Source organism: Neofelis nebulosa, chromosome 1, assembly GCF_028018385.1.
Source record: "Neofelis nebulosa isolate mNeoNeb1 chromosome 1, mNeoNeb1.pri, whole genome shotgun sequence".
Lineage (NCBI taxonomy): Eukaryota > Metazoa > Chordata > Mammalia > Carnivora > Felidae > Neofelis > Neofelis nebulosa.
The window spans coordinates 48,804,406-48,818,609 of NC_080782.1; the positions used below are offsets into that span (position 1 = coordinate 48,804,406).

Consider the following 14,204-nt stretch of genomic DNA (forward strand, 5'->3'; position numbering starts at 1 on the left):
TTCCTGTCCTCACTTTAAATCAAGAGTTTCCCCCCGTGTATCAGGGGGGAAAGATTTCCATGAATCAACAGTCTCCATTCTTCACAAGCCAGGTTCTTCATGGCAGCGGTTAAGGAAGGCTTACATGTAAGGAGCAGCCTCTATCATAGGATCTTTAGACACCTTTTGTAGTCGAGGTGTCTTTTGATACCTCCCTATACACACCAGACAGCTATCTACCCTACCTAGACACAAAATGCTATGCAGGACCTTCTTCTTTAATGTCAGGTATGGTTACCACATATGACCGTACCATATGCTGTACGTTGTGCATATATTATCTTTCTACTCACAGCAACCTGAGGTGGACGCTTTTCTCCCCACACTCTACATGAGAAGACAGAGACACAGGTTAAGTTACCCACTGCCAGCATATAGAAGAGCTGAGTTCCATGTCTCGCTCACCTTCCCCCAATCAGGCTTTTAACCACCATGGACAAAGCAGAAACATTTCACTTCCTAATATCTCTGCCATTTTCCTAGGGCTGACAGAGCTTATCAGTCATCAACATCAATGATCTAACACCCTTTCAAAAAATACATGTTTGAGGAAACAAATATGATGCTAAATTCCTTGTATGTGCTATTTTAGTTCATCTTTTAAGTTCTGTAAAGGAGGTACTGTTCTTATCCCTATGTTGCCCATTGTTATTATTCCCATTTTGCAGTTGAGAAATTGAGGCTGTGTGGTCTACACAGACTAGCTCAAAAATGGGGTCTCAGACAGGGGCTGTGTGCCCCCGCACACCCAACATAACCATGACAGCACATCACAAAGAAGGGCTCGAGTCACCCCAAGGTTAGCAGTTTGGGCTATGTCACTCGACTGATTTTTTGAGAGGCAAAGCCTCCACCAAGTCAGTCGGCATTAGGCTGAGCTTATATCTCTAGATACAAGGACATTGCCACTCTCCCACAACAGAAGCCAGTCCTGTGCAACAATTGTCTTTCTTTCCATGTGAGCAATTCCAGCCTCCGCTTGCCCTTGTTTCTTTGTGAGAGACTCACGTCATCTTCGCTCAGACTCTTCCTGAGAGATGCTTTTTTTGACTCCATAGAATGCCATGCACCCTTCTGTGAAAGGTCAAGATCCAAAGCAATTAGGCCTTCGCTGATGGAGGGAGGGAAACATGAGCAGACAGAGCTGAGGAATGTGTGGGGGCCAGCCACAAAGCCTGGACTTGTGCTCCCAGATCCGGGGGTGCTCTCGGGCCATCATAAGGACACCATGGGTAGAAGGGCCCTGTTTGCAAATGTGGCCAAAAGCCAGACAAGTTTGGCCTATAGCATTTCTGCAGCAAAGAACAGCATGGAACAATTTTCGTCTATATTACTTTGTGTATCAGGGGGGATGAAATTTCCATGAGGAAAGCCTATCTTGGTCTTGTGGCTGCTGAGTTTTAATGCTGTGCTATCAGAATCCACTTGACCTCACAGGGGAAAGCCTGAGCTGTCTCCTTGCACTGAAGTCTCTCTCTGTGTCACGTGTCTCCCTCTGCGAAGATTCCCCTAACTGTGCCAACCAGAACCAAAGTATTCCTTCCATTACTTATAGCTCAGACTGTACATCCCAGGGCAGTGGAACAGGAGCCAAGTGCTCAGGTCTGGAATCCTGAGTGCTGAGTCCTCTCTCTCTGCAGCTCACCAGCATGCAGGTGCAGACTACTCATGCCCCACAATTATCCTCAATCTTCTCATCTATAAAATGGCCATAACACCTGCTTGCTAGGATTGTACCCATTAGCCAGCCAGCAGGTATTATTGAGAACCCATCATGCGTCAGACCCTCTGCTAAGCCCGTTCATGGTCTTAAAGAGAGGAAGCCAGAGATAATCTAGGTCTTAATGTATGTATTTAAAGCAGTCGATAAAGTAGGATTTCCCAAAATGAGTCCTGCAGTGTTTTGTGTTAACATGTGGTTTAAGGAAAAATAATCCATTATTAAGTAAATCTTAGAATTGTTACTGCACAGAGCTAACCAAATTATGTTGATATAGGACTTCTCAGAACTGATAATGTAGTAACTTGTACTGTGCAGCTAGAAGGAGGGGAGAGGTATGTTGAATTTCCTAGACTTTTTTGCCCCCCCCCCCAAAAAAAAAACCCTTTCTTGGTCAGTTTTTTTTTTTACGTTTATTTATTTTTGAGAGACAGAACATGAGCAGGGGAGGGGAAGACAGAGAGGGAGACACAGAATCTGAAGCAGGCTCCAGGCTCCGAGCTGTCAGCACAGAGCCCAACGCAGGGCTCAAACCCACGAATGTCAAGATCATGACTTTTGCCGAAGTCGGATCCTTACCCAACTGAGCCACCCAGGTGCCCCAGTTTTTTATTTTTAAGAATGGCTACTCACATGTTATGGAAGAGTTTTCTACAGAACACTGGGAAATCTTAGGAAGAAGGTTCAGACAGCTACTCAGGTATTATTTTATATAGTGTGAAGATGAAATTGTCACCCAAGATAATATTAGAGGACAGTGAACATTTTCAAGTGCCGCCTGTGTAGTCTGTCTCTGATCTCATAATGGTTTTGAATTATTACTTGAATGTTAATGTTGTCTTTCTAAATATAGAAATATCATTTAAATGGCCCATAAAAGAGCAAGGAGGGTGGACAGATATTTAGGCATATCACAAACCACAGAAATAAAACAGTACATATTGGTATAGGAACAGGCAGAAAATGAAGAGACCAGAAGTCTCTAAGACAGACTCCTGTATATTTGGGAATTAATGTATGATGAAGGTGGCACCACATATCAATGGAGAAATTAACATTCTCTTGGTAAGTAGCATTAAGGAAAATGGCTTTCATTTGGGTTCTCACCTAAACTATGTACAAAAGGGGATTCCAGGGACAATGAAGATTTAGTATGAGAAATAAAACTGAAGTGTTTTTTAGAAGAGAATATAAAGAATGAACTAGGACAGGAAAGGGTTTCTTTATGAAACCCCAAGAAACTATCATTACGAAGAAACAAATGAGTTTTCTTACATCAAACTAAACATTGCCATTCATCAGAGGACAGCATGGGCAGAGGTAACAGAGCTGATGGCAACACCGGGGGATTGGTTTCCCTCCATCCCTTGATCATCAGTCTCCAACCACATGGGCCTTTCTCTCTGCCCCTTTTATTTATTTTTTTTAATTTTTTTCTACATTTATTTATTTTTGAGAAACAGAGTGAGACAAAACGTGAGCAGGGGAGGGACAGAGAGAGAAGGAGACACAGAATTTGAAGCAGGCCCCAGGCTCTGAGCTATCAGCATAGAGCCTGACGCGGGGCTCGAATCCATGAACTGTGAGATCATGACCTGAGCTGCAATTGGACGCTCAACCAACTGAGCCACCCAGGCACCCCTTCTCTGCCCCTTTTATGTACCAACCTCCTTTCTGCCTCAGGGCTTGTATACTTGTCTATTGCTCTGTCTAAAAAGTTCTCTCTCTTCTCAATTCACCTAACATCTACTTAATCCTGTGTTCTCAGCCAAAATGTCTCTCCCTTAGAAAGACCTTCCCTGACTGCTCTCATTTCACCTACAACTTTGTGTTCACTGCACTCATTGCAATGGCAAGGATATAATCATTTATGGGACTCTTAATTTCCTGTCCATGTCCCCTTCCAGGTGGTATGTACACTCCAGGAGAGCAGAGGCCACCTGCTCATACTTGGCACACTGTTTTATGCCTAGAACATATACCTTTAAAATGTTAGTGGAATGAGTTGATTAGGAGCAGTTGAAAGAGGACATATTCCATAGCTCAGGTTAGATGGATGCTGCAAGCCCAGGGAAGATTCAAGCATAATTTAACCTTTATGTCAGTAAGAATTTGGGGTAATTATTTGTGCCCCTGCTTCCCTCTGTCATCTAGAGACTCAACATCTCAAATCTCATTTGTATTACCTGCAGCTCGTTGCATTCCATAAGGTGGTACACAGATATTCGTTGATTATATATCTACACTGCTTCCTCCCACTGTGCTTGGTTTTCTGTGTGTGGACTATCACTTCAACCATGCTTAACGACTTGCCTTTTGAAAACTCTCTTTGACAGTTGGTGTCAACCTCCATTTAATTACTTCTTTTGTTGACAGCTCTCACTCTCTGTTGACTCTTAATTTGATCTGGGCATTCAGTTATACAGCAAATATTTATTGAAAATCTAGTGGGTGCCAGGAATGTGCCAGGCACTAGAAAATCTGGCAGTCCCCTTCCACTGGTGACATGCTAAAATGATACCTCAAAGGAGTCATTGAACAGAGCAGCTCAACTTAGTTAAATATTGAGAGAGACCTAAATGCACCCAAATTGGGGCACAGTGCAGAGAGTGGCTGAACAGGAACACTACAATGGAAAAACTGGACCAGTTCCCAGCTTATTTTGAGTAAGCGCTTCAGAGTGTAGCTTCATTATTCATGACTGGAAAACTTTTCAAGACAATAGAAATCTACCCAAGCATCATTATAAAAAGATATTCTAAAATAAAATAAAAACTAACCATACTCTGCTATTTTTTTAAAAAATACTTCTCATGCTTTGCAAAGGGTCGATTCAGAGACAACTAAAGCATCCTCTTGACATTAATAATAGATAATAGATAATAGAGGATTTTGAGGCTTACTAAAGATAAACTTACAAACTATCCTTCGGAAATGATTTTAATACAAATCTAAGTTGGTGTCAGCTTAAATTTTTCTAGTATTACTTAATGAACTTTGGTCACTGGAGCCAGTACATTGTGAAACCTATGGCAAAGAAATGGTTACTTGTGATTACAGTGTTTTCTGTAGGCTGAGCAGGGAAGGAATGATAATGGATAGAGAGCCATGCGTGAAGAACTATCTGTGAGAGACCTCTACACTATTGTTTATTTTAGTATTCCTTTTTTTTAATGTTCTGTATTTATTTTGAGGCAGAGACAGCAAGCAGGGAGGGGCAGAAAGAGCAGGAGAGAGAGAATCCTAAGCAGGCTCTGTGCTGCCAGCACAATGCCTGATGTGGGGCTCAATCCCACGGACTGTAAGACTGTGACCTGAGCCAAAATCAAGAGTTGGACCCTTAAACAACTGAGCCACCCAGGTGCCCCTATTTTAGTATTCCTAATGGCAAAATCCCATGGAAATATACTTAGGGGAGACTTTCCAATTAATGTTATCAACATCAAAGTGAAATCACACGTCCATAATGTAGTAAGCTTCCTGCCTCCTCAGAGATTGGCTGGCTTCCCAAGGTCTCTTCCTGAAGTTCTGGATCTTAGAATTTGGCAGCCTAATATAGCTTACAAAAAAATTGCAACTTAAAAAAAATAGTTGTATATATGCAGAAAAGTTGCAAAGATAGTGCAGAGTGTTCTTATATACCTCACAGTATCCCTATTACTAACATCCAAAATTAATATGGTATATTTATCAAAATTAATGAACCAGTACTGATACCTTATTACTAACTACAGTCCATTCTTTATTTCGATTTCCTTGGTTTTTACCTACTGTCCTTTTTATGCCCAAGTGTCTTCTCCAAAGTACCATATCACATTTAGTCTTCATTGTTTCTTCAAAAGGTTCTTCTTAGCTGTGATGGTTTCTTGGACTTTCCTTGGTTTTGATGACCTTACCAATTTTGAAGAGTCCTGGTCAAGTACTTTACAAAATTACTTTCAACTGAGATTCATATGGTGTTTTCCTCATTATTAGGTGGGTGTTACAGGTTTTGAAGAGAAAGGCCACAGAGGTAAAGCATCATTTTCTTCACCTCTATCAGAGGTGCAGCTATCAACGTGGCTTATCACTGCTGATGTTGACCTGGATCCCCCTGGCTGAGGCAGTGTTTGTCAAGTTTCTCCACTGGGAAGTTGCCATTCTCCATTCCATCCTTTACTCGTTGAAAGAAAGTTACCTTTAAAGAGTAGGCAGTTAACATAGTTAACTATGAAAATTGTTTGGAATTCTTATACATGAAAGACTTATTTATTCTATCACATTTATCTATTCAGTCACTTATTTTTATCAGTCTGGACTAATGGATGATGCAAAGTTAGATTGCTTATTTGGTTTCTTTTATATTTCTTGATGTAGGCATTTATCACTATGAATGTTACACACTTATCACTCTGAATTTCCTACTATTATTCTTAAATTTAGTGAATATTTAGCCATAGAGGCTATGTGGAAAGGTGTGTTTGGGTTATAATTCAATACTTCATCCTATTATTTTGTTGAAATTCTTTCAGCTTTGGCTGAAATTACACCCACTTTCAGTTGTCTCCTGTGTCCCTTTGACATGTTTCCATGATTAAGAAGTGTTTTCCTGTTTGGTTTTTTATTTGGTTTTTTTTTCAGCACTTCCTTTCTTTCTGTCACTACAGGATGCTCCAGGTTCTTCTTGTATGTTTCTTGCCTCAGTCCTAGAATCAGCTATTTTTCAAGGGGCCCTCCTCATGTAGGTTTTGTGTAGTTTTTGTTATAGTTAATGAAGTATTTTGGTAGCCATTATGTAAGGCACTTGATATGTTTTGTCTTTCTTAATCTTCATTTCAACACTATTATATGTAGCCTTTAATTTCATTTCATAAGCATAGAAACTGGGGCTCAAAGAACGTAATGACTTACCTAAGGCCCCACAGTTAGCAAAAAAAAGCAGAGCTTGTGATTCAAGCCCAAATCTGACTCCAAAGCTCATACCCTGAACCCTCGTTCCACAAGAGCCAGACTCCCCTGTGAGCTAAGTTAACACTGGATGCAATCTGTGCTATTGCAGACCACCCTTAAGATACAGAAGCCAGTGAACTGTGCTCTCGGAAGACTCCTCAGAACTCTAGCCACACTGGTCCCTTCCCTCTCTGAACTTTGCACTGAGTGGAAAGCCTTCCCTGAACATGGAAGGTGCTTATGTTCTGTATTATGGTTTTCTCTGTTTATCTAAATTCCCAGATCAGATTGTTAGCTCCTCAGGGAGCAAGGAAAATATACTACCATGTAAGATTATCAAGAGAAGTAACTTCTAGAGGCCATATCACTTTAGAACTGATTGTGGTGATACAGCTGCCATCAAAGGCACGTATTAAAATCACTGCCTTTTAGGGGCGCCTGGGTGGCGCAGTCGGTTAAGCGTCCGACTTCAGCCAGGTCGCGATCTCGCGGTCTGTGAGTTCGAGCCCCGCGTCAGGCTCTGGGCTGATGGCTCGGAGCCTGGAGCCTGTTTCCGATTCTGTGTCTCCCTCTCTCTCTGCCCCTCCCCCGTTCATGCTCTGTCTCTCTCTGTCCCAAAAATAAATTAAAAAAAAAAAAAAAAAAAAAACGTTGCACCATTATACATATCAAAAAAAGAAAAAAAAAATAAACTGAGGCTTAGAATGATTAAGTAACTTGCCTAGAGTAGCCTAACTAGCTAGTGGTAGAGCAGGGATAGTAAATTAGGCAGGCTGACTTCAGGGCTTCTGCATGTGCAGCACATCATGAGCACACAGGTCTGTTAGCCATGAACTTCCTGACCATACCCATGTTGGTGGTGGGGAATGCACAGAATGAACCACAGAGCAGTGAAGTGATTCACTCAAGGTCACACACTGGTCAATGGCAACAGAGTCTATCCTGTTCTCTCACTCCAGGTAGCTCCTCTCTTTGGTGCCAGCATGCTGAATATAAGAAGAATTAGTACATTAACTTCTAGAAACATAGAACTTCCTGTCTGGGTTCCAGGTTCTGAATCCTTACATTACTTGAGCTGATTTTAAGTTTTAAGTAGAACTCTTAAGTACTGCCAAAAGCAATGCCAAAGAATCTCTTTGAGGCTAATATTTGTTATGTAATGGACAGAAGATGGAAGCCTATGACAATATTGAATTTCTTCTTCTCTTACCTAATCAAAAAACAAAACAAAGCAAAAAGTTTACCATTAGGCAGAATTTTTATCTTAAGTCATTATGGGGGATTCCAGTGAATCAGTGGTTGCCCTGATGAAACAGAAGGTAAACCATTCTGGGGCCCCTGGGTGGCTCAGTCAGTTAAGTGTCAGACTTTGGCTCAGTTCATGATGTCACAGTTCTTGAGTTTGACCCCACATTGGGCTCTGTGCTGACAGCTTGAAGCCTGGAAACTGCTTCAGATTCTGTGTCTCCCTCTCTCTCTGCCCCTCCCCCATTCACTCTCTGTCTCTCTCTCAAAAATAAATAAACATTGAAAAACTTTTTAAAAATAAGGTAAACCGTTCTTTCCTCAGGGCCTGGGTGGGATATAGGTATTGATTATCCATTTTAGAAGTTCACCTTGGGCAAGAGCTCCTGTCCTAGTGTGGGGGAGAGAGATGATGACTTCTTCATCAGGGCAACCACTGATTCACTGGAATCTCCCACAAAGCATTGGGTGATGGAGACCATGACTTCAGATCTTCAGTCTATGGAAAGAATGCCTTCATGGAGGCTGCCTGTCAGCACTGGCCGGCCACTCTGCCACATGCAGGTGCTAGGCTGGGCTCATGAATCTTCTCCTATTCCCCGCCTGCTCTAGAAGGAAAAAGACATCAACCATCCCACAACCTTTCTACCTCCTTGACCTCGTTTTTTTTCATTTCACCTTGGTGAAGCCTATCTATAGTCTTTTCAAGGCTCAGTTTAAGCTTTAACAAACATCTTTGCTTCCCACTCAACAGCCTCAAGCTATGAATACCCTTACCATTCAGGAAAGTTCCCCACAGGATTTGTGCGCAGCTCCTTAATTATCTGTATTGTTCTCTGCCTGGTATTATTTGTGTGCCCATCGTATTGTTCCCATTAGAATCTAAGGCTTTAAAGAGGAGTCTTGCTTATCTTTGCTTTCCGCACAGCTCTGGGGACAATGTTTTTCTGGGTTTGGGACTCCATGCGTAGTGGTGTTATAGAGTTTTCAGACAGATAAGTGCCATGTGGTAACAAAGGTTTGGAACAATGAGAATGACTACACACATCCTTTTTCTAACAACAACTATCTGGATACTGACATGTTCTGGCAGCAATTCTTATTTCAGTTTATGGCTTTAGTTTACTCCAGGAAAGAGAGAACATCTAAGCCAGAGGTTGACAAACTGTGGCCACATCTGGCCCTCTGCCTGTTCACTTATGGCCAATGAAATAAGAATAGTTTTTATATCTTTAAACGATCAGGGGAGAAAAGGAAAAATAATATTTTATGACACAGTGAGATCATGTTAAATTTAAAATTATTTGGAATTCAAATGTCACTGTCCGTGAATAAAGTGTTACTGGAATACGGCCATACCCATTTGTCTGTGTACTGTCTATGGCTGTTTTGCACCAAAACAGCAGTTACCAGTTGAGTAGTTACCACAGAGACTGTACATCCCACAAAACCTAAAATATTACCATCAGACCCTTTGTAGAAAAAGTGTGCCAGCCCCTATTTCAAGTCATTTTCAGAAATACCCTCCACAGTGTGGAAATGGATTGGGGTGCCCTTTTTGACAAAGGAAAACTGGATGAAGGCACAAACTATCTGAAGGAGGAGAAATTTGGGAACAAGAAAGGGGAGGCAGAGGCCTACTCGAAGAAGCCACATCTCCTGGGTCTGGTATACATATATGGCAAATATCTCCACAAAGAGACTATTTCAGTCTGAATTGTACCCGGCTTCTCTCAGCAGGTGGACGTGCCAGAGGGGCTGACCTCAGGTATTTTATACAAGTTTTCTGCACTCCATGAAGTATTTTTCATGGTTCTTTTGAAGAAATTATAATTGAGAAAGGGTGAAATTAGGAGATTACTGATCATTCCTGATCATTCTGTATACCAAGGGTAACTAACACCTGTCGTAAGACCTAAAGGACTCTTTATCGCCGGGTTATCTCTGAGTCGAGTGTGTGTGTGTGTGTGTGTGTGTGTGTGTGTGTGTGTGTGTGTTAGTGAAATCTATTTTAAGTATGTGTTGGTCTCTGTGGGTCTCTTTGGAAGAAATCCATTTTGGATGAATTCCAATTAATTATGTATGTGGGGATCATTAAACACTTGGAGTATTCAAATAAATACACATCAGTTAGAACTTAGTGAAAGCCAGTTCAGGTCCTTGGAGAGTTGTGGTTACAGTTTTTCATTTAGAAATCTGCCATTTTCATGTGTTTCTCTTATTTTCTTATTACAGGGTAATGCCCTGTACTTCAAATCAGCCAGAAATGTTACAGTGAACATTCTCAATGACCAGACTAAAGTGCTAACTCAGCTGATAACAGGTAAGACAATAAAGAACGTAGCAGTACCTGGTCCACGCAAAGCACTCAGAAAACACTAGAACCAAAGATTGAATGAAATATTACATAAACTAAAGAAAGAAATGTCTGCTAAGACATTTTAGAGTAGAGAAAGAGAAGGTAGCATGTGTTGCATGATTCCACTGGAGGGTAGAGTCTCATCATATGCACACATTTAACTTATGCAAATCCAACAATACTTGTTTAGAGGGGCAATAAACTATTTTTTCACGTAACATGGCCCCTAAACATAAGCCAGCTGCTTCATCTGGTGCTCAACAACGGAAAAGCTCTCTGCTCCAATGCTGGAGGAAAAGCTGGCTGTGTTGGATTAATTGAGAGCACAGTATACAAAAAAAACCATGTGCACGTACTTTATGAGGTATAAAGGGGATTTTTAAAGTTAATTTGAATCCATGCCATGTTTGTGATAGGTGCTGACTTTGAGCCTGACCCAACTGCAAAATGCCGATGTACTGCCATTGATTATGGTTGCAAGGTTCCTTTCAATATAGCAGATCTGCTCCTAACCGTTGTGGAAAGCACCCACTGGGATTTAAGCTGCATATTCCTAAAATTTAAACAAGGATTGGTTATTCACTATAATGATTATAATGATAAACGTGGGCCTTATGGTCACGGTAATGTGTTGAATGGCACGACCAACGCCCCCAGTGTAGATTATGGGCCGCAGTAAACAGGAGCCATTATGCACCCCGCCAGTGGAGGGGAAAAAGGGGTATGTATCTGAATGGCACTGTTACACTTCCAGAGAGAAAATGCCATTTGTTTGGCTTCGGGGCTGAGAGAGAAGTATACAGATGGACATTTTGAGAAGCCAGTTGCCCAAATGCCCTGAAACATAAACTGTGACTAAAACATCTGGAGCCCCACTAATAAACATGCCACAAGAAAACAGGTGCTTTGTGCCCAGAGTCTTGCTGGGGAGAGAGTCTCTGTTCCCCACAGGAGCACCACATCTGATATCTGGAGATTCACAGCCAGTGGGTGTATTAGACCATCTACCAAGGCTGGAAGGGATTGCCGCACGGCAAAGCCCATAATCCATAAACATGTTGTTCCAGTGTGTGACTGGATTGTCGGCCTTGCTTATATAACATCTGGCCTGTAGTCACAATGCTAAATAATTAAATAAACAGCTTCAGTAAGCAATGATTTAAGCAGCATGTGTGAAAATTGCCTCCAGGAGGGAAATAAATCCAAACTCCCCGTTCCTGATTCCTCTGTTCAAAAGGAACCTACTTAGCCTGTTGATCATTTGCCATTTATTTGCCATGGGAGATTTGGTTTACTTGAGAGATTTTGTTTTGATAAAGCTGGAAGTGCCCAAATGACTATTCTTCAGTCAGTGTCTCTTCCCCTCCCTCTCTCTCCTTAACCTTCTCTTTTCCCTGCTTTCCCCCTAATTCCTCTACTTTCCTCCCCATCCTCTCCCCCTCCTTGTCTCCTCTCCTGCACCCTTGCTTTCCATCGTCCTCACCCTTCTCCCTTCCCTCCCCTACCCTCTTCTCTTATTTCTCTCAGCCTCTGTCTTTCCCTCTCCTTCTTCCTCCCCCATCTCTCCATTCTCTCTCTCCTTTTTCTCTTCCGTTTGCTCCTCTCTCCCTCCTTCCTTGTCTTCTGTCTTCCCATCTCCCCTGCCCAAATTAGACCCTCCTGGAAGCTGAGATACCTACCCAGAGCTCTCAGGGTGAGGCATGACATAGCTCCTGTTATAATGAGATGGGCAAAAAGCCACTCTAACACCAGCTGGCAGGAGCCTTCCAAGATGATCTCTAGAGAAGATGATAGATGCATTTAAATATAGTTCTGAGTACGTATACATATGCACACTCACCCCTAAAGTTTTCCTTCAGGCTTCTCCTTTTACATTTAAGCATGTGATAGAAAGCACAGAGCAGTTCCAGGAGACAGGATCTTCTAAAACCTCTTATACTTGCTGTTATACTTACCCGAGAGCAAATGACTGCTCTCATCCCGGTAGCCAGGTTCACCAAAACAATCCTGAGGATAAAGAATTCTCCTGCTTACCTCACCAAGGTCTCAAAAGCCCAGAAGAAATTCCAATGTTAGAAATTCAGGTAAATTTTTCACATGATAGAGTGCTTTAAGTGATAGTTAAGTTCTCAGGCAATGCCGTAAAAGCACATCTGGCCAACGCTGCTGCCGATTTAGTGTCCTCTCAGTAGTGGCCTGAACAGAAAGCCCTCTGGCCTGCAAGGAGGAAAGCTGTAGGCAAGTCTTCCGCAGAGTGGGCAACAGTCTCAGCTTCAAGGGAGCTGAGAAAGGAGATTAGGTGAGATGGCCCCTTTCCAGCTCCCAGATCCGTAGCATTGGCATGACTGGGAAACTGCTGGTATGTCCCGATGGTTTCCAGTTCTTCCCGTGTAGGAGATTCATTAAGGAAGTAGTTGACACATACTACCCAGCACCGAGGGAGATTAATTGGAGTAGTTTTGGGCTTCAAATAATGATTTTTTTCCATCCTAGAGAGGAAGAGTGGGTTCCCTGACGGACCTCCTGAGCAGTCTCCAGACCTATTTCCCATTTTCATTTCCTCCAGGACCCTTGTTTTTTTGGCGGGGGTTTTGTTTTGTTTTGTTTTGTTTTTAAAGATTTTAGCCACATCCAGGACATTTGGCAGCCCCAGGTAAAAGCAACAAAAGAACAAGCCATCTGCACCATTGAGCCAGCAGTTGCTCTGTGGGGTTTTGGCTAGAACTTCCAACTACAGAGCTTTATATGTGCAAATGGTTCTGGCCCTTGATAAATTCCTTTGTGTTCTGAGAAGCTCTGAAAAACAAGATAACTTAATTGTGTTTTGAGTTATCTGATTGTTTCGGTGTTTTTAGGACATTCTCTTGTACGTTTCAGGAACCAGTCATAAGTTCAGAGCAAACTTGCTTTAAACAGGCAGGTGTTCTCAACCATATCTCCAGGGCCATATCTCATGAAACTGCCTAGATCCATGGAGGCAAAGGCCAAGCAGTTTTGTCTCCTAGTCATACCCCCATTTTGCCATTGACTAGATCCAGAGTGTCAAACTGTGCTCACCCCATGCCTATCCCAAGGTCATTCATTCATTCATTCATTAACACTTCTTCACCTCCTGGTACCCAGTCTCCCCACTCTGGTATGACCAGAGAGTCTTGAGTATGACCAAGTAGATACCTGCATCTTCGCCCTCCAAGAATCACCTAATCAAAAGCCTCACTGTCCATCCCTGTTCTTTCAGGATTGTTTTCTGGTCCTTGTCTGTATCTTTCGACGCCCCCTCTCCCTATCCTCCAAAAGGTCCCCTCCTCACTGCTCCTCCTGTGTTGACTCCAGCTGTCTTCTCCTCTCTAGACAATCACACATCACTTTTCTTCTATGGAACAATTCTGAGAGCTCAATTCCAGACCCAGATCTTCCATTAGCTGACCTCATGACCTTGAGAGAACCCTTAGCTCTGCTGCCACTTGTTTTCACCTACGCATGAAGGCCATTGGAGAAGATAATGCCTCGGTCCCATGCCATTTAGAAAGTCTCTGCTGTGTCTGCTGTTTCCATTTCCTATTCATTCAGGAGCCTTTCCAATGCCCTTCTTTTTGTCAGAGGGCTGGTGTGGATGTACTAGTGGGAGATCACACTTCCAAATTGGCAGGATTATGTGAATGAGGCAAGTGCACTAAGAGGTGATTGTCATTAATTATTTTCAATGTGTTGGGACCACTGTATTAGAAACTTGGTGACAGATCATGATCACAATGACGATAGTCATGATTTCGCAGCACTTTCCCACCTACAGAGTGCTTTTTATAAATATAGTATAATTTGATCCTTTTAATCTTTCTATAAGGTAATAGAAGAGATGGTGATAGTACAGTTCTACAGATGCAGAAAAATGAGGTTCAGAAAGATCAGAGG

The 14,204-nt window shown here is 42.2% G+C and overlaps 1 protein-coding gene across 4 annotated transcripts in view; it reads left to right on the forward strand.

Moving 5' to 3' along the window:
• Nucleotides 1-14,204, forward strand: part of SGCD (sarcoglycan delta) — a 949,146-nt gene that overhangs the window by 787,174 nt on the left and 147,768 nt on the right. For all 4 annotated transcript variants that reach the window (XM_058721207.1, XM_058721215.1, XM_058721221.1 and 1 more), the window contains one exon: nt 10,169-10,256. In XM_058721207.1, the coding sequence (XP_058577190.1) occupies nt 10,169-10,256 (88 nt within the window). The remainder of the gene's footprint in view (nt 1-10,168; nt 10,257-14,204) is intronic.